At 35.8% G+C, this 26,709-nt stretch overlaps 1 protein-coding gene across 30 annotated transcripts in view; it reads right to left on the bottom strand.

The window, feature by feature from the left end:
- Positions 1-26,709, bottom strand: part of KCNMA1 (potassium calcium-activated channel subfamily M alpha 1) — a 420,412-nt gene that overhangs the window by 288,133 nt on the left and 105,570 nt on the right. For all 30 annotated transcript variants that reach the window (XM_068197370.1, XM_068197377.1, XM_068197376.1 and 27 more), the window contains exon 2: positions 13,682-13,846. In XM_068197370.1, coding sequence (XP_068053471.1) covers positions 13,682-13,846 — 165 coding nt within the window. The remainder of the gene's footprint in view (positions 1-13,681; positions 13,847-26,709) is intronic.

Below are 26,709 nucleotides of genomic sequence, written 5' to 3'. Positions count from 1 at the left end.
TCCTATGAGACTTCATTGCTGCAATGGTCACATTAAAAACATGGTTTTCTGCAACTATAAAAATAAAATATTTAGAAGAAAGAAAAAAACCCAAGCGTTAAGCTTTGCATTATAACTTCCCTTGACCTTGTTTTATTATTCAGCAGCATGAAGGTCTCTACATGGCTGCATTAAAATATTTTACAGAAAAATCCAATCTATAGACCAATAGATAATGTCATGCAGTGTAGGAAAGTAGGCATGATTTCATGCAAAACTTGTCATTTTTAACAATTGTAACAGAACACTGAATCTGTCAACAAATCTAGTGATTTTTTTGTCATTTAAATTTCAAGAATAAAATTCACTGTTGTTTATTTATTATCAAACATTGATTTATCTATGCCACATTAAAGGAAATCAGCATGATAGTAAAGAGAAATGTCCTTAATACAAACTCAAAAAATAAATCAAGTTATCCAATTCTGCATTTAGAGCAGGTATCTTTGCCTCACTGTAGTGCAAATGCACAAGTACTGTTCCAAAGGACTAACAAAACCACTAACCAAATCTAATCCCAATACTGAAAACCAATGCGTATAGTTAATATTATGGCTAATCCCTGCTCCCACTGGAATCAACAGAAGATACACACAATCAGGAGTTTGTGTTTCCTTTGCTGTCTTTTGAGAATATAATTACTGGAGTACAATATGTAGAGATACTTTTGTCCTTGGGAATAACCTTCACAAGGATGCATTTCTGTGTAAGCAGGGGTGTAAACTTAAAACCTTCAGTTCAGCAGAAGTGCACTACTAGATGACTGTATCAGAAATTATATTTTGCTGAAACTTACTGGTTCACATTCTCTTCCTACAAAAATGGGGAAAAAATGGTTCGCTAAATTCATAGAATTTTACCAAGGGAAAAATGGCAAGACTTCCATGGGGGGGGAGGAAAAATATAATTCTCTAGTCAAACACATGCGAACAGACCTCACTGACAAGCCTAAAAGTTTTACTAAAATTTCCAGCATTGGTTTTCCATCTTGAAGCTCACAGACTCAGACTGCAAGTAAGGCACAGTATCCCAACACTGAAAACATGTCTATATAACTTTAAGTGCTATAGAGAACTATATAAAATCCAGAATGTCCCCAAATTCATAAGAACCTGCTTTAGCCAAATTTTTCCTCAAACTTTAACTGTCACTACCATTAAATTTTATGTTCATATCTGGTCCTGCCAAAGGAAAGACCTGACAGAGGGAATTTGGACAGAATTTCATTTCTATTCAACAGTATCTGACCTTGAACCAAGAAATTCCCTAGAGGATTGTGGCAGGAGAGTTTTTCTACTTTGTTTTAATTCTAAAGTCTATTCATCTTCCTTTAGTAAAAAAAAAAAATTCCATAATTAGCTTTACATTACCAATAGGCTTGCATATGTATTCTCTTTGAATTTCTTGTAGGAAGACAGGTGTCTGCAGTTCTGATAAAGTTTCATTTGGCTCTGACAGGAACATGCTCTTCTATATATGTTATTTTCATCCTCAAATATAGCCATCTACATCTGTCCTCAATTAAACCAGTGTAAATATGGATCAACTGAGCTAACTTCAATTAAATTACACAGTTAAGTAGGAGACCAAAACTTGACCCAGAAGCTAGAAATGTATTTAACTTTGCATTCCAAAATTCTTTCAGTCTTACAGTTCCTTAGATTTTCCTCTGAACTCTTTTTTAGCATTTTCACAAAGAATCACACTATGGATTTTTGAAGCAAACCAGTAAGCAGGGGAAGGTAACTCAAATAACACACTTGTCGACACTTCTGTCAGCTAATTTATGCTTTTTAGATATTTTTGGTGTTGCTAGCAAATAAAGGCATGTATTTTGTTTTTACAGCTCTTGAAAGTATAACTGCTTATCACAGCAGACATACTGCTGTCAATTTTTTCTACATGGAGATTTTAAAATGCAACTGGTTTACCTTTTCTCTAGTCTGAAAAATAGTAGTCTAAAAACACAGACCAAATAAATAGTTAATAATATTTGCAACTAGTACAAAAGGTAGAAGAACTAATTATATGTAATAATATCTAATGAATGTTTCCCATGTGAAGCTAAATTCTTAATCCTCAGTTACTCATTTTTACAACGTAAAGCCACCTTTTCACATCTCTCATGCCAAAACTAATCCAGCATAAAAGACCAAAAACAGCTGCAGGAGGCACTTACTGTATTCCTTTAATGTCTAAACCAGAATTCTGGGACATGATATACTCTGTTAGAGAAATCAAAGGGCTTTGTATCATCCACAAGAATAAAACTGTAGAAAATGTATTATGTTAGGAAATAACAGGCATGTACACAGCTCTCTGGAAATGTGAGAAGCTAAGGTGCACTGGTGTCTTTTAACCTGTGAAATGAGAGCAAGGCACAGTTTCTCAAAACACACTTTTTATTGTTTGTTTTAACTTAGGGGTAAAGCATGACAGACTATACTGCATTTCAGACTAACAATCCTGATCTGAAGCAGAATCCCTGAAACAACCATAGAAACCTCCCAGTCTGGTACAGTCTGACACGTTCAGTACAAAAAGAAAAGATGTTCAAGATTAAAGAAGGACCGAGCATTTTGAATGTTTAAGAATAAACTTGCTGAACTGATAACAAAAAAATTAATTTCCTCATTTGCAATACATGACGATGAACCAGTAGGTCATTAGTAGTTTATCTTACAGTATTCAAGTTGTATCAGGTGCTATAACATCAAAAAGAACAAAAGAGCATGCCTTAGCTTAGTATCAAGTGAACTGGTTTAAATATTCATGAAGAATAATGTAAAAAATCTAGAGAAATATAGTGTCATTAGTTCCACCCTCCTGCATTTCCATCAGGTAAACACAGGGCACTGCAAATGACTAGCAAAATCCTCTCTCTAGTGTGTTTTACTGGCAACTACATATTATATCCCTAAACAGCTCATGCTGCCATGATTTGCTGACAAAAGGTTGGGAATCTTGAAATTTGAATACAACCATATCAAATGGGGATGCCTAATTTAATGCAAAGATATCACTTAATAACAAGAAAAAATAAACATACCCAAGTGCACCAAATCAAACTTAAAACTGTTTCTTCTATGCTTTCTGTATTACTGACAAAAACAATGGGCCTTCTTATATAAACACCTAAAAAACACTAAAATACCAATACTCATGCAAAGTCGGAAGCTGTTGCAATATTAAAACTTATTTAAAACAAAATGGGAAAGAGGATTTGTACAATTCATCACTGCACCTGTAAATGAGACTTAATATCAGATAATAAAGCTAATTTTCAATTAGTATGCTAATTGTGGAAGTGTAAGAAAAATGAAGATTTTCCAAGCTTTTTCATATACTCCTATTCCTTGAATAATCAACAAGACAAGTAGAGATTTTATTTACAAGTGCAAGCATCTGATGTCAGTATTCTTAGCTACAGGAGGTAAGACAAGACTCAATCCTCTCTCAATCCAATGCTTCCTTTGTGGCAAAGTAAAAGTTTTCAGGCTTCATTGTATGCTTATTCCTGTGATTCCATTTCACTGAATTAACTCATGATAACTCAACTAGTTATAGAATTTCAGTTTTATAAAACCAGATTTAACTTTTTTCAACGTTACAAGATGCATTCTCCAAGTAAAATAAAATCTCACACAGGCAGGCTTTTCATTTGTAGAAATAAAACAGTGGGTTTGGATATGCAATTGAACTGCATCATTAAAAAATTGGTCTTTCATATCAAGAGCCATCAGCTATAGAGAGACCACAAGCAACTAGTGTTGATGCCCAAGGCTTTTTCCAAAAGAGGATACATAACAAGTCTAATGGACTGAATGGCAAGGAAAAATTCAGATTGTTTATCTGTCTGCACCTATCAGATGCAAAAGAGATTTCAAAAAATGCAGAAGTGCAGAACAAAAACACTAAGGAAAAGAGCCTGTATATTAAAAAAAAAATTACCAGCAAGGGTAATTAATCTGAATCCTATATTGCACAGAAACAAAGGAGTAATATGAACTTTAGTTTCATGTTCAAAGTCAGGTAAGTTACTGTTATGTCTGAGAACAGAAAACATGTCAAACTTCAGCAGTCACATGCTGCAGCTACTGAATTCACACTGCTCCCATTATTTTTGAAGAGTGACAAAAAATGCTTAGGAAATTTCAAGTTTCTTCTATAGACCATACCATCTATTGTGAATTCTCTAGATGCTCCTTCAAAGACAGAAGAGTTTTCTGCCCAACTAACTCCTCCAAAAGATTTAAGCCAGTAGCTGACAACCTTTTCCAGCCTAGAGACACTTAAAATTATCTATTATGCCTAAAAATACCAAACAGCATCTGCAAACCTATCATCTGGTGACTTTTCTTAGTTTTCACAGCCATCTGCAACAGCAAATTGAAAATCACCAACCTACCCAAAATAACTTGGCAATATTTACCATGAGAGAAAACAAGGCAAAACAGAAAATGTAATTTATAGAGAAATTATTACAACAAATTTTTTTTACAGATTGATATAAAAATACCTACAGGTTTCTCTGATGCTTTTCTGTTAGCATGACATGCTGATTTATGTTGCTGTTTTGTAATAGGGAAAAAAACTTCGGATTCACATCTACTTCTTTATATTCTTATAAAATCCTCTAAGTATAGCACAAAACAGCTTTCACACCTTGTCTGACAGTGTACAGCTTGATCACATTCATTGAAGCAAATTAGACATAATCATCAATGACAAAATTGGCTCTGGCCATGGTTGAGAACAAAAACCACAAACCTGCAGCCTTGAAAAACTAAATCTGAACAAACTACTAAAATTTTCAAGAAATATCCTGCTGAATTTCTTAGAGCAGAATGTAGAACTCTCTGATTTAGCTGAAACAAAAAAAAAAAAGACTGGTCCAGCTTCAGTTTACATATGCATGGGTGCTAAACTGTAGCATGGTAAAGAAATGGCAGCATGGAGCACTGTCCAGACAGTCCAATGACACTCACAGCCCACACAGATCAAGCACCAACTGCCCCAGTGTCACTCTAAAGCTGAATTCAACCTTACAGCATCTGAATTGGGTCTATTTAAAAAATCTTAAAGCATCCAAACTCACAAAACAAGACTTTCTCCCTTGTCATAATGAACAGATTAAAAAATAAGGAAAAATATAAAATTAAACAACTGACAGGGATATTACAAACAGTTTGTATTGTTATTAAACTGCTGACAATATACTTGTACTTGTTACCAAGATACATAGCTATACTTTCTCAAGGGACATTCAACACCTTCAGAATACATGTTATAGGATTAAATATAATGGCTGACAAGAACCAAGAGCTTAGAATTCCACAACAGGCTCATGAAAGGATCACATTTTGTATATCACAACAATCAGATGGCTCACTAAAATCTACTCATCTCTACTGAAGCAATTTTTGTAAGATTTTACCCCTGACAGGCATAAACTGATTTTTTAACAGTCTGTAGGAGTTACATGCTTTTCAATAAGGGACTGTGGGCATCTGACAGAACTGGATGGCTTAGTTTGCATGCAGTCTACACAAGGCAGGATTGGGTTCCACATTTCACTTTTAGTTCCCAAGTGGTATCCCCATTCTAAGCAGTAACAAGAACACTGTGTTTCAATTTTTTTTTTTTTTTTAAGTTTGGACCAGAAATAGAGGAGGAATCAGATTATGTTTCCTTTCCCATCCTATGCCTACCCTGCCTCAATTAAGTCAGTTTCGTGACCCCTTCTTCACAGTCACAGTCAGCAATTCCATTACTCAAAAGAAGGTATGGCATTACATTGCAGAAATTGCCTTTTCACCCATCTATCCTAGATAGCTCTGATAAATAGAACCAGTCTTCACGAGACTCAAAGAGCCACGAGGACTGTTTCAAACTTCTGAAAAGTTCTCTCTTTCCCTTTTTTGCCCATCTTCCCTATTCAAAACATTTTCTCCTAGCTTTATCCCAAGATGAAGGGAAGCATCTGCAGGATAAAGACTCTAACCAGGAGGGAGGAGCAGGATCATTCAAGCAGACAAGGAAGTTTCTCCCTTAAACTCATGGCATTTTACATGGATTTATGGAAGGTTCTGAGACCTTCCAGCTTCTAGGTGAAACATATGGAGCAGGCAGTTAGTATTCCCTGATTTTTACTTCCAATTAATGACTTACCCATCCTAGTTTCTACCATTAGATTACCTGCTCCCTTTTCAGAAAGGCAAATACAGAGTTACTACCACTTCAGATTAAACCAAGCCTTCCAAACCTTACCAATACAGACATCAGACTTCACAGGAAAAGTGGGACTTTCTGCAGCTTTAGCAGTAAGCTTTGAAGTTTTCTCTGCTGCAGTATTTGAAGCTAAAACAAAGCATTAATTAAAGAAGAGAGCAATCTCCTGTGCCAAAGCAACACAAATTTATGGAGCCACATAAAACTACTGACGCCAGGAGGGATATGCTGAGAGCATTTCTCAAGAAACCTGTGAATATTCAAGAAATACCTAAAAACAGTTTCAAAAAGGAAAAAAAAAAAGTATGTAAGAAGGAAAAGGAAACTTATTTTGATAGACAATAGTTTGTGTGAAAATTTTGCTGAACATCAAAATGGAGATTTTTCTTTTTACCACAAGCTTAGCAGTTTGTTCCATTTACCCCACACCCCAGAACAAATGATTGATGGTAGAGCTGTATAAAAACATACACAGAATTTTCTTCAAAAATATTCATTATCACATCAGTGTTTTGATTACAAGCACAATTTTTCAAATACACTAAGCACAAAAAGAAACCGATAAAAACCCCATTATTATCAACTGCATCATCAGAGCAGCCCTTCACATGGGAACAGCACAAATGCCTTAGGGGAAGCCATCTGTCTCCTCCAGTGAGCTTTGTAAATATGCAAGATTGTGTTTGCATCTTTTGTTCAATACCTGGCTATTGTCAGTGGCCCATAGGTGGAAGGTAAATTTCCCCTGTACCACACACTAATCATGAGGATCAACACAGCATTTCCACAAGACACATTTCCGTATTTACACACTTTCATTCTAGATTCATGCAAGAAAAAAGTAGCAAAGACTTTCCCTGCTTATGTTTGACATGCATATACAGCTATACAGGTTATCAATAGTGATAGTCTTGCAACAACTTTTCACCAATGAAGAGTTGTATAACAGACATTTACCTAAACCAGCTTTGCCATCTGAATAGCAACCACATTACTGACTTTCTCCAAATAATCACACCATTCACAACTTAACACATTATTTTCAAGTGTGTTTTTCTTCATTTAATGACAGAATGCCATGGATACCTTAATACAAGTAAGGAAGTAGTACTTGCTAAAAATGATAGCAGAAGATATTTACTCCCACTGTAGGAAAAGCCTCATACTTTTAAATACCATTAGAATGGTTTCTGCAAGCATGGTTAACTATCTAGAGGTCACAAAAGTCACTACAACACAGCCTGAAGATAACTTTAAAGTGGGTAACTTCCATAGCAGCAGCTTTAACCTGACTGAAAAAAGGTAGACTAGGCTACAGTGAGATCTGGCTCACAAAAAGGAGGCCTATAAAAATAAGAAATTTTAATTAAGATAAATGGCATGTGTGATATATATAGTAATTTTCTACTTCTGAGCTAAGAATTCAAATGCAATGTTTTAAGTCCAGTTCTGAGTATATTTCATGTAATTTCTTTATGAAATGTACTGTTTATTCTTTTCTTGATTTGATTTTACCTGTAAATGTACTTTATGCTAACCTTACACATTCTTCACATAGCAGTACTTAAAACTGGTAAAACTGAGTAGAAAAAAATACTGTTTATATTTGATTAGCCATATTACTCATGAACAAACTCACAGAAAAGAAAGTTTAAAATTAGCATATGGTAATTATAGAATATGCTGAATTGAAGGGATGCATCAGGATCATTGTGTCCAACTCCTGGTCCTGCACAGGACACCTCAAGAACCACCATGCAGTATGTATTATTCCTTTAAGTACAAGATCCACTGAAATTACAGCAGTTTCCCAAAAACACAAAGTACAGCTACATTCAGAACTGCTACATCTACATGTAGCACCTACATGCACAATTTAATAATGTAGTTTTAAAGACATACGTGCAGTAGAACTTTCCCACAAGACTCTGGGCAGAAGCCCACCCTTCAATCCAGAACAAAAAAGCCTGCAAAAAAAAACCCTTGCTACTGTCAATAATAAATAAATATTCAGAAAATGCATAACTGGAACTTAAACTAGCTGCAGTTACCATAGAAACGAACAAGACTTACTCAACACTTCCTACTCTATTTCATTATCATTATCTCATGAACTTACATGGAGAACATTGTTCCTATTCCTATGGAAACCCTGGAAATAGCCCCCATCATTGTCACAGATCAAGGCAATCTAGAACTGATCTCTTGGATTCATGTATGTGCCACTAAGGCCTATGAAAGATTAAAAATAATTAAACAAAGTTGATTTCTCAATAGAGATGAGCAGAATCTAAACCATTCCCTATGAACAGCAGGCAGGTAAGTACCAAACACTGCCAAGCAGTTTATAATCTCTCCACATCTGCAGTGATCAGATCTGTGCAGCTACACTGACACACTGCAAGGTACATTCTCAGCAGTTTGGGCACTGTCTTTTTACTAATGCCCCAGCTCGGAAAAAGACTGCTCTTTCATCCTTATGTCATAGGCAGCAACAAACAAAACAAAAAACAAACCATTAAAAAAAGAGGAGGGGAAAAAAAAACACACCATACCACTCAGGGCATGGAATATCTTGTGACTGCCTGTGATTCCTGATTCTACAGTCAGATTTAGAAGCTGAGAAAGACTTTCCCTTTCTCCTCTAAGTTCAGAAACCTAGACCACAGCTAAGGGGAAGATATGGCACTACTTATTTTTGCTTGACAAGGGTATTCTGTAAGTCCCATCAAATCTTGCATAACTACCTAAGGAAAACTGTAATATCAGAGAAAAATAATTTTATCAAAGAATGCACGTGCTTCACTGCTGAAAAACTATCATATTTGGTCTTGTAAAAGGCTTGGAATATTATGAGTATGAAAGACTAAATCACTCAAGCCTGCATTCAATTCCTACTCTCTAGTCAATTAATATATTTTATTCTAAATTAAGTCCTATTCAGATTAACTGCATCCTAAGAACATTATACATGCTCAGGAAAAAAAAAAAAAGTTAGTTAATTTCACAAGAAGATTGTTTACAGGACATTACCAGAATGAGAGGGTCCAAATTGAAAGAAAAAGAAATTTATGAGAACTTTGCTTATCCTTGAGAATTCATATTAAACTTCATATTGGAATTCTGAGGTGTTGCATACTCATGTTTGCTCAAGGTTTCTCTTCCTGCTTTGAGAATCTAGTGAAATAGCTGATACTTTCAAGAACACTGTCAAAAAATGTATATGTATACCAACCACACCTCCTTCTCCAATTTCTTATCTGTCAAATACCTGTCAAATACCAAACTATCCTTTGAGCTCCTATTCTCATTAAAGTAGTGTTTGGAAACAGGGAGAAATCCCACAATTTCTGTACTATTAAATTTCACTTTGGCAGCTAGAAAACTATTACTTATCACTAGAGGATGTGGGAATTTTTCCCCCTTAACACTAAAAATTTGAGTCTTCTCATTCAGAAAAAAAAATTAAAAGGAAATAAAAAGCAGCAAGAACAAATCTAGTGAAAAAATTGAAAAAAAAAAAAAAAAACACACAAGCAATCAAAACCAAAAATCATATAAAATACCTACATATATTTCCCAGGAAAATTTACTATAAATACTTACATAATTAAAGATCTTCCAGTTTTCCCAAATGAGTACTGAGGACCTCTACCATTTTTTAATAGTTCTGCACAAGTCTAGTCCAGGTCTACAGCTTTCCATAGATTGAACTGTGTCAAATTCAACAATATACATAGGACTTTATTCTGCATATCAAACACTCCTTCTAATTAAGGAAATCTTTTTCTTCTTATTCAAATTATATAATTTTAGGAAGCAAAATCAGTTCATAAACATGTTTAATTTCCTGCATCTTGAGATTAATTATGAATGTGTCTGACTCTTCTTTGAGAAACTCACCTCAGAAATCTGATACTTCCATCACCTACAGCATTTTACAGCACTTCATAGTAAATCATTATTTCCCTGAACAGATTTTAAGTAAACTGTTACCTTTTACTGTTATTTGTATTTATGTCACTCAACATCAAATGCAGACAGAACTGCACAGGTTCAATTAGCATGTTCTTAAATCGTATGCTTATGCAATTTAACATGGACATTTTTAAATCATACGTCAAATTCCCATCCACATTGTTTAAGAGCAAAAGCCACATTTTCAAAGGTTGTGGCACCAAGAACATTATATTTCAGTCTTGCTTCTCAAAGTAAAGCATGAGGGAAAAAGGATATTCTGGCCTCACAACTGTAGGCATCATGCTTAGACAGCTGGACTACTTGAAACAAAAACAGTTTCTAACTGGAGGACATTCTGCATCTCCTTATACAAATGTCTTCCTCCAAAGCCTGCCCTTCAGAAGAAGCTGGGTAGTGTGAATATTTCTTTGTGCCTAAGCCACTTTTGAAACGTCAGGAATAAAATTTAGCTACTAAAGCAGTAAGAATGTCAATTTCTATTTCAGTACTTTGTCTTTACTATATTCACATAAACTACTGAAACAATTCAATATTAGTACAATACATGCACATGCCACTTTTGCATCTCTTACAGACATGAATTACAGGCTAGGAAACACTCACTTCACATATTGAAAATTCAGTAGTTTAACTATTTAAAATCTCCCATTCTTGTTTCTCATGATGTTCCCAATAACAACAATGAGGTTCTAATTTCTCCTCTTTGTTTATTCTTTAAATGTAATTTTCCATCTAATGAATGGAATGGGAGGAGAGGGGATTACAAACATGGCTGGGTTTTTTCAACATTCATTTCAGGTACAGAAATCTTCCTTCCCTAACAGCCACCAACAAATTAAACATTTTTAAGAAAACTAGTGTGGAGAAGAGTCATCTCTATCAACAACTTCAATGTTTGTCTCTGATTGGATTAAATAATTTCATTAATTGTCTCAAATGACCCAGACCATGAGTAACAAGTTACGTCCCTTACTTTCCAGCAGATGCACCGAAACACATGATTTTGTAAATTATGTTGGAAAAAAAGTATTCTATGACTTAAAAGTTTTCATGTAGTTCTACAGCTACAATGTTGCCCAAGGCCTTCAAGTCTGCATTTATTGTATAAATAGAAATATTTTATTTCACTAGAGAATTGTACAAATGGTCCAATGCCAATGTAAATGTCCAATCTTGTACTACACTATGTGGCTATAACCTTTAAACATGTATGTTGTCCTGTATTTTCCATACTGTTGGCCTTTATTTTCTTCACCTGTGGATAGCCATAAAGTTTAAAAATTAAAGAGGTAATTATGGGAGTACCCACTATTTAAATATTTGTTTCAATATTCACAAAGTACCTGGACAAACTAATACGATAAATTAGAAAGCTGTTTTGTAAGGTCACTAGGGAAGAAATAAAAGCTAGATCAGACATGTCAAAGGTATGGTGACAGAACCCAGAAGTGAGAGTTCCAAACAGTAGTGCTTTTAGATTCCACAAACAGCACTTCATATTGCACTCAGATTCATTGTAAAGAAAATGCCTGTCCAGGTTAGAATAATGATGGGAGCTTTTCGCATGAGCAAAAACCACAAATAAGCTTCTACTTTACAGTGATGTGTGCTCCTCACTGCGCTAACTTATCTCCTTCACTTCCCAAATAAACCCAGGCAGCAGTTCCACAATAGCCTTCAGGTGACCATGCTGAAGTTCACTTATAACTCTTTTCCCAAGTCCATCTTCACTGGACTGCTTTTTGAAACTTTTTTTGTAAACATTGGATGCATAAGATTAATTTTAATTTATGTAGAGGATTTATTTTAATTTATGTATAGGATTACTTTTTATTTAAACTCTCACAGTGTAAAAGTGTACAATAATTTCTTTAGCTGCAGATATCTCATACAATTTTGATTTCAGAGGACTGTGAAATCACCAATTCTTTCTTCAGGGGAAAAAACAAATTTTGCACTTTGATTCAGAAATAGAGTAGCTGTCAGGAATAGGCTGTATTAAATTAATAGTAATTCATTATTAAGTCCTAATATTTTCAAACAATATACTTCAACATAAATATTGATTTGATTTTGCTACATCCTATATCTAAAAATAATGACAGTATTACCCTCTAGCACAAATTTTCATTGAAGCAGTTAACCTTTATCAAATATTCTCAGAAAGTAAAATTTAAATTAACACTCAAATGGTCCATTCTGGAAATGATCCTCCATAATTTATATCCTGTCAATTCAAATACTGAATTTGGCAAGAACTGTATTAAAATAAATGCACCTTGTTTTCTAAACTGACTAAAATTAACTAAGAGGTTCCATGCATCTGATTTCTCAAGATGGTCAGGATACTGATAAACCCAGATGTGCACAATATGTGCTGCTATACCTTGACAAGACCATAAATATACTCTCAGAAATAACCTAACCCAGTGACATTAGCCAGCTGGTCCCTTATAAAATGCAATGGGAAACTCTAAAAAATATCCCCAAGAAATAAATGAAGTCGTCAGACAGTGTTGAGTAAGTTCTCCCACTACATTGAAGTAAAATGTATTTTATATTATGCACATTAGGTCTTGGTCCCAGTTGTTGGTTTGTGTCTGTGTTCACATAGAGCCCAGTAAAACCAACACAGGGCAATTTCTGACTGCAGAGGTGGGAGCAGAGAACTCTGGCTTTGGGGGATTTCTAGCTTTGATACTTAAATGGGAACTGGAAGCATGACTTTAAGGTTTTAAGTATTTGCATTCTAAAAAGAAACACATAGACACTTTTTACTGCAGTGAACTCCACAGAAAACCCTTGCATTTTAATATTTAACAATGCTCTAAAGCAATTATGTTTAAATAAAGTGAAAAAAAGTAGAAAGTTTTTTTCCCTTTAAACCACATATCATCTGTCTCCATTTGATCTCCACTGTTCACAGGTTTGAAGGATTTCTACACTAATAAATAAAAATACGAAGGGAATATAAAATCATTATTAGTCTATTGAATATATCACAAATCTCATTGCACAGCCACGAGAAGCTTGTCTTTGCTTTACAGTTCTGACCACTCTCTACATTTGTAACAGTGGGCTTAATTTCCACGTTTGCTTCCATTCTTTCAGGTACACTTTTACTTTCAGATAAAATAGGTCTATAGTTTTAACACCTAATGCGAAATTAATAAATTCACTGTTTGTAGTTCAAAATCATGGGCCAGAGGAGTGAAATACACTGGGGAGTGGACTGGCAGTCATTTTTTCTTACTTGCTGCCTCTGTCTCTCTCTTGCAATGGGAATTAGTCTGCTATTTTGCAGAGAAAACTGGGATTGACTCAGTGCTGATGCAACAAACCAATCAAAAATCCTCCACTAATGCTGGGACACAGTGCTTCTTAAAAACATTATTTAAAATAAAAACATAGAAAATCATAGAAAACTTACAAGTACTCTGCCAGTTAATGTCTGGGCAGATATCATGACTCCTGCCCAATCCTTCACAGACGTCATCCATCCCACTTCTGCTGCCACATTCTCCTCTTTTTCATCTGTTGGTTTGCAGGCTCCATCTGCCTGTGTATCTCCACCACCATTGATCTTCTGGGCCTCCTGCAAAGTAAGTATTTAGGTTAGTTAATGTTTAGCAATTTGACAGTGAAAGTCAGTATGTAGATAGGGCCAAGAACATAATAAAAACCAAAACCTGTCTTCCTGAATTCCTGCTAGGTGAAATTAAGAACCTACTTGGCCACATCTTTAGAAGTAAGAGAAATAGAAATGTTCTATAAGGTACCAGACTAACTAGATAATAATACTCTCCTTGATGTTACATCTTCAAAACATATACTTCACACCAAATATACAGTATGTTCCTTTGTTACCAGCAACATAATTGACAATAGCTCTGTATGCAATTATAGAGTTACATATAAATGAATTTGTCAGACATACCAAAAGACCTTTTGATGTATCAGTCCAAAATAATGCATACTAGGTGTGAACATAATTTACGTACAATTTTAATTTCCTATCACTAGAATTAATTATCTGAGTAAACCTTCACTGAGAAGCATGATGTAATAAGACAGCAATTATCAAGTGTGAGGAGAACTAAATCCATCATAAAGTATCTGCAGGGAGCTGCCACGCTATCAGTGAACCTGTGTTTCAATGAAAGTGTTTAATGTATCACAGGAATTATTCTGTCAGTAAGTGGCTCTCACAGAAAGAAGAGCTAGAAATTAGAGGAGCCTCAGCTGCACCAAGTTCACCGATGAATAACACACACTGGAATTATCAGTCTCTCATGGATGCTGCAGCAAGGATGTCGTGCTCTGTAACTGCCTGTGATGTGCTAGTCATGGGTGCTGCACAAACATCAAGGGGAATGACAGGAAAAGCCAGTGTGGATTGTACAGTGTTTAAATCATACTGCATGCAAACTATCAGTGCCCTGAGCATGCCTTTGGTGACAGCATAAGACTAATGACTTCCTGAATACTTGACAAGTTATGCTAAACAAAAATAGGAGAGACAGCAGTATTCAGTGCTGAAGGAAGCCCTGAGAACTAGATCTGCATTAGTGTTCCAAGCACTCTGCACTGGCCAATCCCTTGAAAGATCTTGTTTATAGATTATTTGTCTGTAGACCACTAAGCAGGAAATCAATTGCCACTAATCCCCTTTGGGATGTCTTTTATACAAGCAAAGGTGCCTGATGCTGGTTATGTGATAATTACTACAGTAGAAGTGCTGTCCTGTGATGGTCAAAACCCATAGCTGTGAGATGACCTTGAGGACACAGCTGGACACAAGGGTACAGGCACTTCCTGAGAGCAGCACTCAACTAATAAAGCAATTTCATTGAATCTGTCAGCAGAGTAAAACAATGCTAAAAATGCAATACTGAGACCAACAGTTGTTTTTAGAGAAGCTCAACATTGCAACCTAATTAGCTAATCAGATTATTTTTTCTCTGTCAGTTTCCCTCCCAGAAAGCAGGCTTCATGTTCTTACTAGCCATTACAGCAGTGTGATGTTACTATATTGATATGAACAAATTATTCAGAGTTACAACAGTAATTCAGTACACTTCCCAAGCAAATAAGGCAACAGAAGTATAAAGTTACTTTGTATTTGCATAACTGGACCTCATTCCCTGACAAATTTGGACACAGTGAATCAGATGTTTTGCACTCTGCATTGAAAGACACATCCTGTGCTGCACACACATGGAGCACAACCTACAGGAATGAGCTCATTGCAGAGGACAGCGATGTACGACACAGAATGAGGCGTCGCCAGCAGAGCAACACTTGGCTGGAGCCAGCTGGTGACCCAAAGCATCACAAAGCCATAGAGATCAGTCCCAAAAAAATGTCTTCACCACCATCAGGGTTTCAACTATAAACCAGGAAAGGCAAAACTAGGTTCTATACCCCAAACAATACTGAAGCTTAGGCAATCTAGACATCTCTCTAAGGCCTCACTGGTCATAGCTGCTGTCCCCAGGGTCTCCCCTGACTCAGATGCCCTCTGTGGCCCAGGACACCATTTCAGCCCCATCCAGGGCTCCCACAGCCCTGTCCTTTCCAGCCTTGGTGAGCCCACAGCCAGGTCCCCTTGCCCGAGCCACAGGCTGCTGTCCCAGGCTGGCTGTCCCCAAGAAGGCTCGAGGCCAGCGCCTTGTCCACCCACCTCAGCCAGGGCGCTGGGCAGACCCGTGGCCCACGGGAGCCCCACAGTCCTTGCAGCTACAGACTGCTTAAAACACTACACATGCCATTTCTTCCCCTCTTCCCACCAGTTTCTCTGCCTTTGGTAACTGCTAGAGCTTGTCTTTCAGAACTGTGAGGTTCACACACCAGATTTGGCTCCATGGTCCTCCTCTGCCTTGCACACTGAGCTTTCATACTCTGCACAAGTTTATATTGAATGAATTAATGTGGTTTTCATAGTAAAGGAGGTATAATTATCTCTTCCTCTCAGATAAGAAACTGAGGTGGTGATTAGTGCCTAACTCAGTCACTAGAGAAGTCACCGAAGAGTCAGGATGAAACCACAGGGTTTTTTGATCTTTTCACCCAGCAAGCCTTGTTTAAAAGTGCACAGATGCACACCTTGCTAAAAACACAACTACAGACTTTGCTATAGAAAGTCACAGAACTACAGAACACTAAACAAAAAGCTGAATTAAAAAGTCAATTTTATGTTAGTGAACTTGTATTAAGGTTAGAAAATTCTTTTATCGTGTACATATTCCTTATCCCCAATCTTCTTGTCAATAGATGTGATTGCTCATAAGATATAAAAATAATTTAAAATTTCCTAGCACTCAGCGAAATAGCAGGCAATTTACTTAATTGAAGCAGAAAGGTAGCTTTTATATTTTGAAAATGTTTTCACAACCTACAGTTCTTTTGTTTTATTGACTTTTGGCTGCCAATAAAATAGAGCAGTAAAACATGACAAACCTATTAAGTATTTGATTCTCTAAAGGTATTAAAGTCTGTAATAGATTTGAATGGCTATATTTCTGTATTTATACTACTTATTTCACCTCTATTAAAACCTCCCACCCATATTATTTCTTAATTAAAATTTAAGTAAAACAATCATCCCCTGCCAAGTATGATTTGGAGCTGACTCTCATGATCAGCCTAGTGCCTGCCATTATTGTAGCTATAATTAACATGCAGATTAGTTGCTGTTATGTAATATTTGTATTCAGTTGGGATATTTTATATTTTTCATCTACATGGCTAGCTTTTTATCTTGCTTAATTGGCAGTTGAGTATTAGGAAAAGTTTATCCCCGAGTCATTATGCAATTGTGCAGTGATCACTAAAGGATGTTTAAAGGCTGCTTTTTTAAATACTGAACACAAAATTCAGTCCTGTTCTTAAGTGTATAGTCTTGTTTCATTGCTATTTCCTCATCTCAAAGCATTGAGTAACCAACACCTGAAAAAGGTGCTTAAAATAATAACCTAACAGCAACAATAGTTGCTTAATAATTTACAAGTTCAATATTACAAGTAAGGGATCTCTACCCACTCTGCTTACCAGTTTTCATTATTTTAATTACTTGATGGCAGGAACATGCAGGTAGATTAAGTGAGAAGCAGTATATTGTGAAATATATATTTCCTGAACTTAATGACTAAATGGAAAATAGCACGATGAGGAGGTGTGTGCAAGAATCAGTACTCAGTGTTCTACCAATGGTTTGACACAGACCTGGAACAGAAACTTCAATGGTTTCTCTTCTATTTTCAGCAATAAATATTGATTTAGATTACATAAGTTCTGGGATTCTTGAAGACAGTCACTTTAAGGAAGAAGAACTCAAAAAGGCAAAATTCACTCAAAAACAGTTAACAGTTTTTGAAACATAGTCCTGCCTGTTCCATTTCACCTATAAAATACCTATACAAACGTAGAACCACTGCACAGAGACCTCATCCAACTCAGACAACACAAAATAAAATCAGAAAATTATTAAGAAACCTTAAAACATCATCTAAGAATAATCTGTGTTTTTAAAAGCCCTAAAAGTACAGGACACCATGAACACAACCTGGAAAGTACTCTCTGATACATGGTACTGAAAAAATCTGCTAACTTGTTAAAACATGTTAAAAAACACATGAAACAGGGAGTAATTGTGAGAGAAAATATCTGGGTTGAAGTGTGGTGAAAGAAAAGGATTTGATAATCCCATTTATCTAACATGTGTGAATATCACACAAAAATCATTAAGTATCACCTGTAATGAGATACAGAGCATTGAATCATGCCCACATCACTCAAGAGAAAGTCATATGCTCAGTCTAAGCAGACATTTAAAAACAGTAACACCAATGAGGCAAACATAGTATTGGCCTTTGACTTCCACCCTAGATAGCATGAAATGAGAAAGGGCCTGTCAGAATGGCAGCTGCTCCTAGCTTAAAGCATGCAGCAATAATACAATAAAAAAAAGATCACTGGAGCAGTTAGGAAAGGGTTGCTTTAGATGATGCCAGCAAATAGCAAATGCCTTCAATTAACAGCATTGCATTCCTAGAACCTGGCATAATTTGAAATGTTTTCTATCACATCAACAACACTATAAAATGGCCATTTTTACAACTTAGGAATCTGTATTTATGATTCTTTCCTTTTCATTCACCTGTTTCCCCAAAGCCACCAAGAGGTGCTATGTGAAGAGGAATAATTTTGCATATGAGACTATTTTTCCTTTCTCTTGGGCAAATGTCTAAATCACTGTGTTTAAAATTATCAGACTTCTATCAATAATTTATTTTCATGTCCTTCAATACATTCACTCACCCCTTTGACATCTACAAATAGGGGTCTTAAATTTATATAAAACCATAATATTATGCTGCATTCTCTGAAGCTGAGCAATGTACAGTGAATGTTAAGACTTCAGGTACCTACTGAATATATTGCCATGGCAGATGCCTTCTGTCAAATAAAGTTACCATCCATGTCTCCATCTTAACAGTTACTAAGTACCAGTTCATCCAGTGCCAAAAAAAAGCAAAACAAAAATAACCCTGCAGCTGTTCACCTGTTCCAGTGCAGTTTAGGAAACATAAGTTTTCACTGGAATATTAATAAACAAAACAAATGGTAATGTGAGAAATGAACAACTTTATGGAGACTTCCAAACCTCCTGTAGGAAAAGAGAACGCAAAGGCTAAACTAACTAAATGTGAGGTAAGAGGCACTTCTAAACTGGCCTATCCACAGCATTTCTTTGCATATAAGGTTACACTGACGTCAGTTATCATACTGTAGCTATGGTTCAACTTGTTTCAAAGGATTAATTATTGATATCCAGACAAACATCATTCCTTTCACTGAATAGAAGAACCAGAATGATCTGTGGAAAACACAGCTGATGAGATAACCCAGCATTTTGCTCTCATAAAATATTCACAAGCCATATATAAATTTGCTATCTGCAAATTTGGAAGATTAAGAAAAATAAGTCAAAAATAGAATACAAAAATTTTCGTATTAGTTTAAGAGTGAGATATTATACTGTTTTCTGCATTCCTAAGGGATTTCTGAGAAGCACCTTGCCAATCCTTCCTTACAACCAGAGCCTTATTTTCTGTGCTGACCACCATGAAACCTTTCTTCCTCTTAATGTAGTGACCAGCTGCTCTGTTGCATTTGTGCAAGACTTCAGTAATCCTCACAGATTTCCTATTCTGTGACTTTATATTTCTGGTACAGGTTACTTGTATAAAATTCCTCTTCACATCATTGCTTTGACTGACAAAAATTGCTGCAGTAGAGGAATTAATACTAAAACCTTGTCCTGAAAGACAAGAGAAACTAGACTAGTAAAATATAATGTTCCACCCATGATTCCACAAATAGTACTCCAGTCTGTCAAATGAAGGGTTCCTCGGTATGGTTCTCAGTTAAGCATATGAAACAGCAGACACCTACATTATCTGAAATCTGAAGTGCGAAAAGATTCATTTCAAAGATTAAAAATTTCTACAAGTTAATGGAAGTGTTATAATGTAACACTTTCAGTGATGTGAAACAGTATTTCCAAATAACTGAACAACTGTCTGGCAGATTTCCATACCAGCCTAAGAACTGAGAGGCATGCTGGATGTCCCTATTCTGTTATCAAATTTTTAAAGTCCTCAGCCACATTGTCTAACCTCTTCATGTCTTCACCCTGCAGCTATAAAACAAGAGCAAAAACAGTTTCTGTTGCATAGGGATCTTAAAAAGATAAATATATGTAGGATTTTAAGTGTCTCAGTATTTCACAAAGACAGACAACGCAGGCATAATCTGAGTGAAATCACCAAGGAAGACACCCTAAAAACCTACTGGCAAAAACTGTTAGGTTAGTTATATTAAACAATTAAACATTAAGACAGATACATAAAAGAGATGCAATTAAGAACTCCAGACAACATAGGGAAATGAAAAAGGACAGAAAGTCATTGCAACTTACACACGTTCAAAAATACAAATGATGCTTTCCAAAACCATGAATGTTTCAATTCAGCAGGAGTTTATATTAATAGTTATGTAAGCTTTCACTATAAGTTAAGACATTTGGGTGAATAATTTCATATAATTTATTGATAAAAGTAGAAGTAAGTTTTCTTTTGTAGCATCTGATTGTGTATTAGACCACATTGTTAGAAATAAATAACCTCTGGACTTGTCGTAAGACTATGTAACAAGTGAACTTACTTTGTGCAGCACATAAGTAAACAAAAAATAGGATAATTCAGTGATGTACAGGTTAAAATTATACACTGAAAATATTTCACAAAATGTCAAACTAATACCTAGCCTGTAAATTTATTTTCCCTTTTTATAACTAACAGAGCATTTCTTATTAATTTCCTCTACTAAAACCAAATTGTTATCACATTAACATAGTCTCTGAGGGGCCTTTCAATTAAAGTAGCAGGAAAGAGGGCAAACAAGCACTTCACTTTATTGATGGGGGCACTGCATTCAAATGAAATGACACATTTCATTATTCTTTGGTCCCTACACACCACAGAAATATGTCCATTAAGTAAATTAGGCAATTAACATGTAAGGCATTAGTCTTTAACTGTATTTTCTGTGGTTCAAGAATATTGAGACCATTCTTTCAAAATATATTTTTAAAAGTCATTTAAGTAGATTAGCCTTAAATGTGATAGAAACTAAACTTGCAAAAATATATGAAATAATTTTAGATGGGACTGAGTTACTAAAAATACAGAAAAGGGTTCCTTAATAAAAAAGCATAGAGGACAGAATGGTGCATTCATTTTCTGTTATCCTCCTCTTTTGTTTCCTCCCTCCTAACAGAAGGCAAAGCATAAAATTGAAAATAAAACTGATAAAGACATTGTCATGAAACGAAAACTGCCAAATTACCTATATCCTATTGCATGCAAAATATGTCACAGATGACAAAACACTTTGAATATTTATCCAAAAGTCTCAAAGTGTTCCATAAATGGGAGAAAACAGTCTCAAAAAATATGAAATAAGTAAGAAACTGTGGGAAAATTACCTAACTTGTTTATCTTGATTACAGGAAGCACTCTAGTTGATTGCTTGTAATTTTGTTGTTGTTGTTAACATTAAGTAATATGCAATTCCAGGATTTTCAGTCATTACCTCTTGGCACTTGTTTTACTACCATGAAAGAATGAAAGATAGAAAAAAACCACCTTTTTTTTTTTAATTTTAAGAGAAGTATGACTAGTAAATCTTTTCTGATCTATAGGATCCAGATTACAAGCATAGTTTTCACAAAATAACTATGTGATAGATCCAGTAGTAAGAAAACTAATTAAATAGCTAGTCACTGCCAGGAATAGTCAATTAAGTAAGTCATTAAAAAGTTCCAAAAGTAGAAAGTTTATTTCACTAAAAGATATACTCAAGCACCATTTAAAAAATAAGTATCAAACTGCTTTGTCAGTGCTGTGAAACACCACAGTATCTTGTCAGTTGTGTGTTTTTCTCTATCCTGCTCAATCACAGAACGAAAGTTTGTACCTACTAGCCAACAGGATGTTTTCATTCACTGCATTAACTTCATAATCCTCTCTCACACGTGCTATCAGAGGTATCCAAGAGAAGGAGATCTAGACGGAGCTGCAGAATGAAGTTCTTCCCCTCTTCTGTGAAACAGAGAGTAGCAAGGCAGCTAGCACCTAAACTAGCTAGTGACTAAAGCTCATACTCAAAATCACACTTCTATTGCCCAAAAACCACAACGAATATATGGATTAGGAAAGGCAGTGCCCAGTTTAAAGGACAAAGCACAAAGTACTATAGCTACTCCAAAACAGGAATTTTGGTCCTTACATAAAAAGGAATTAACCACTAATTTCTTTAGCTCAAAGAACAGGTTTCCACCTCAAAAACTTGCTGACAGGAATTTGAGAACTTCATTTGACTCAAACCAAACATTTTCCATTTTCACATGAAAGGGATGGACTTAAACACTTGTGTTTTCTTTATACATAAAATAGCAAGTTATCAATATTTTATGAGAATATTGGCAATCCTCAATGCTAATCCTGAAATAGAATTTATTAGCATATACATTTTTATAAATAGATTTATGTCAGAAGGTTTTACAGATTACAGCATAAAAGATGAAGGAGAAAGGCAGTGGGACAAACCTGAGACACTCACAAATAGAACAGGTTGGTAATATCATAAATATCACATGTATAACAATAATTTGAAGAATGTCAGAGAATCATTCTATCATCTGCCAAATTTGATAAAAGAGTCATATCTAAGGCATTTTTGATTCAAGGGTAGTATATAACATCTATGTTCACTGTACTAAAATCATAAAGGAAAGCACAATTAATTAAAGGCAGCTCTCTGTAGGATATAAAGCCATATCTAAGCCTATCCTGATGCAGGAAAATAAGTTCCAGTATGCAGCACATAAATATTTGAAGAGCAGCAGGTCAGCCAATAAGTGATTAAAATTACTTAGTAGCACAAAACACTTTCACTCAAATTAGAGTGATATGCAGCTTTCAGACTGCAACAACTTGGTGCAGGGGGGAGTCAGAGAGCACACAAATGTGCAGGAATCTGGAGCAAAGATATACAGCTCTACTTTTCAAAATATTGAAAATGCAGATTTACTTGCCAACTGTTTTAATGATTACTTTGAAAAAATTATATTAGTCTCAGCATTTCCCTCTAAAAGACCAGTTATATCACATGGTAAAAAATGTACAAATGCTATTATTTAATCAAGTAGATGTGACTTGATTTATTACCCACTGCTATGGAAACAATTTTGTGTAATGTTAATCTCATTACTCCCTTGCATAAATGGCAGACAAAAGTTTTTAATCTATAAGGAATTTTTTCTGCTTTCAGGTTAAATTTCCTTTAGGTAGCTTGTATTACTTTGGTTCAACTTCCTAGACACTATCAGCATCCAAGTTATCCAATATCAACACCTGTAGACTACAAATACAGCACTTGATATATTTATGGTACAAGGAAACACACACAGTTGCTCCAAATTTACAGATACTGACTGAAATCTGAGGCAGAGAGAAGAGGACTGATAAATTTCTGACCTGCCTATTACATCTCCATTAATTGTTACTTACACTATAGAGAATGAGAACAAGCTCAGTGAATTCTCCTTGACTTTTTTAACTTAATCACCTTAAATAACAGGAATAACTTAAAGCAGCACAGAGTTCATCCCCTGCTCTTGTGTGCAGTGATGCGCTGCTAGGAACTGATGCATGACTTTGACATTGAACATTGCCTTTTTAAGCAATAAGAAGTTGGACTAGTGTAAAATAAAAATACATGGTGCCCATTCTTGGCTCTCATAATGCATCCTGTTCCAAGGCAGGATTCAATCTGCCTGCACCAAAATTTCTATGCAAAGCTCCTACTCTGACAGGTCATTTTCTAAATGAAAACAACAACTCTTTGAAGCTCCTCAGAGGCCTGAGTGCTCAGAAGCAGCCCTAGCAGAGCTGCATTCATAGCAGAGGGTCAGCGAGGCAGGCATTGTTCTGTCTCATGAGTCTGCAGTTTTTGGTTTCAAAATTTATCAAACCAGCAGATACAGCATATGTTGTAAAAATATGTTACCTCTGAGCACTCTTCTGCCTATAAATTATGCATGATACAGCAGGCAGTTATTGTCACCTGAGCAGAAAAGGTAATGAACAGAGGTGAGAGGATAGGTCAATTTAAATTTCGAGCTCTTTTGGTAAGATTAAATAAGAATAAGAAGAAATTAAAGAATAACTACTGTTAAATCATCAAAAAGTGCTGAGTTTTAATTTGCTTGACCTTTGCTGGAGCAGAAGTTGACAAAGCCAGAATAAAGTTAAGGCTACTATGGAAATCTCAGTCTTGAATGCTGTTTGTTTATAACTTGCAATTCTGTGGCAATGTGATAATGTTGTTATGGGGCCTAGAACTCCATTTTTTCCTTTTAAATTTTATATTAATTATTTTGATAAAGAGGTTGCAGCAGCATAAAGATTGAACAGTTCATCAAAGCAGGCTGTCACACTGTACACTATTCACAAGATGTGTTTTAGTGAACCTACTCATCAGCTTGAAACTGAAGAGACTTTCTCCATTTACCATGCTGCATAATTACCCCACACAGCTTTTCAAGATGCAGGTGCCCCCTGCCACAATTTATCTGTGAATGAGATTCACTGACAAGCCTATGCAAGTATCACATGACATTAAAAAAATTCACCTTAACTACTTCTTAAAAGAAGAAAGGGCTTAATTAAGCCTTAGTTAAAAAAAAAAAAGTAATGATTCATACATCAGTAATTCACGTCTTCCAAATATCTGATTCTAGTTTATTCAGCAACAAGACATTGAAGTAATACATGTAACTAGGGGACACATTTGAGGAAAAAAATAATATCTCTGCATTTCAGATTCAGCTGAAGGAATTTGAGGGGTTGGGGAGGGAAAGCATGAACTCCAAGGTCAGATCTTTTTTCATTTTTTTTTTTGAGTTTAAAAGTATGGCTTTTATCCTCACAAAGTAGTTTAATAAGGAAAATGGGATCTGCAGGGTACAAAAGCTGAAGTCTTATGTATCGCGAATCCCATTTTGTCTGCAGATCCAAAACTCTAAGACAAGGATTTCAAGGATGTTTTTCTTCTTGGTCACTTTCTAGGTCCTTACTGGTACCATGGGACACACCACACATAATTCAAATGCTTCAATTTATTAACACCTGTAAAGCACCCAATAAACTCAAAATGATGTGTAGTTTTTGCCTGATGTCCACACTGGAAGCCACCATTGCCTAGAAGCATCTAGTGGCCCTCACCCCAGGTTGCAAAAGACTTCTGCCGAATAAAATGAACTTTCTGTGAAGCAAGCTTCCTCCTTAAGACTATGTCATATATCATATTTTTGTACTGTGAGGTTTAAAGAAAACTTGACTTCAAATATATTTTAAAGGGCTCTCCATGGAAACAAAGTCTCCTTGTTATTGATTGGGTCAACAGAGTTGTGAAAATTCAAATGGAAAACTTTGAAAACTTCATTCACTTTTCACTTTTTATGGGACTCAAAAATTATGAAACAATTCTATTTCCTCTAAAAGCCCACTGCTATTCCCTATAAAATTATGTTGGAATCCCTCACATCCGCAGAAATCTTTTCCTACACTGATTTCTTCTCATGCAGATAACCAGAGGTGTAACAAAGATATAAACTAAGCAAACTCCAATCTCTACTAAAGTTTTATAAAGCAAAGCATGTTTTACACGAAGTTCTAAGCAATTACACACAAAGGCTAGCGGGGAAACCCCCCTCCACACAGCAAAACAGTAAAGGAGCTATTTTCTATCAGCTTTTTTTCCCTATAGCTATTCGCTTCATCCATCACACACACCAACAAATGTACACAACTCTACTGCTTCTACAGGTCACAAAGTGATATTTGTGAACTACTATTTAAGTCCACACCACCTCATTAATTCTCCTGCTCTATGATCTCCAGCAACATCTTTGCAGGTATGGTGGTAAATGCAGTCTCCTTATCTCTCAACCAACTTATGAAAACAGATACTTCTGAAACAGAGATAAACACTGGGCCCTCATAGTCTACTCTCACCAGAAAGGTCCTGTGTATGTTTCCCATTACAATCAGGCACAGCAGCTGTCAGCATATGAAAGCAAACCCTGTGAAAGTCCCTAATGTCTTTTCTTAAGCCTAGTACCAGTCAGAAAAGGAAAAAAAAGGAGCCTGGATTTTTTTTACAAGGGCTGTCAGGCACTGGCACAGGTTGCCCAGAGACATTCTGGTTGTCCTATCTCTGGAAGTGTTCAAGACCAGGTTGGATGGAGCTTTGAACAATCTGGTCTATTGGAAAGTGTCCCTGTCCATTGAAGGGAGATTGGGACGAGCAAACCATTGTATGATATGATTCTATTATCCATCTGAGCAGTACCATCTCATAGGGATTATAACCTAGAAAAGGGGGTTGGAAAGGCTGTGGAGCATCATGTAAAACTAAGTTCACAATCATAGCACTCTGTCCACAACTAAGGAAGTGCAGTATAAACCTAGAACTCCCTCAGCCAGGGTCTGAGTAGGCAAGTTGAATATGAACTACAGTGTTTCCTGGCAGCCAAAGGAATGTTTATCCTAACAGAGTAGGGGCTGAGGAAAGTGCCTCTGAGCTTCCAATTCGTTCAGTAGAAGGGGTCTGGTGACAAAGCAGAATATGTTGAGAAAAGATTTATCATTTAAGCAATTTTTTCAGGAGATAAGGAGGTATCATCCTTCTTAATTTTATTTACTTTCTGTTTGCTTCATTCAGGCATGGGGGTTTTGAGGTTTCCTTCCCTGCTCCTCCCTTCAAATATAATACTTTGTCATTTCGTGCCTTCAAGTTTGGCTTAAAGTCTCCAATTCTTTCAGACCA

This window comes from Anomalospiza imberbis, chromosome 8 (genome assembly GCF_031753505.1).
Source record: "Anomalospiza imberbis isolate Cuckoo-Finch-1a 21T00152 chromosome 8, ASM3175350v1, whole genome shotgun sequence".
Taxonomy (NCBI): domain Eukaryota; kingdom Metazoa; phylum Chordata; class Aves; order Passeriformes; family Viduidae; genus Anomalospiza; species Anomalospiza imberbis.
This window is presented reverse-complemented; position numbering and strand designations above follow the sequence as displayed.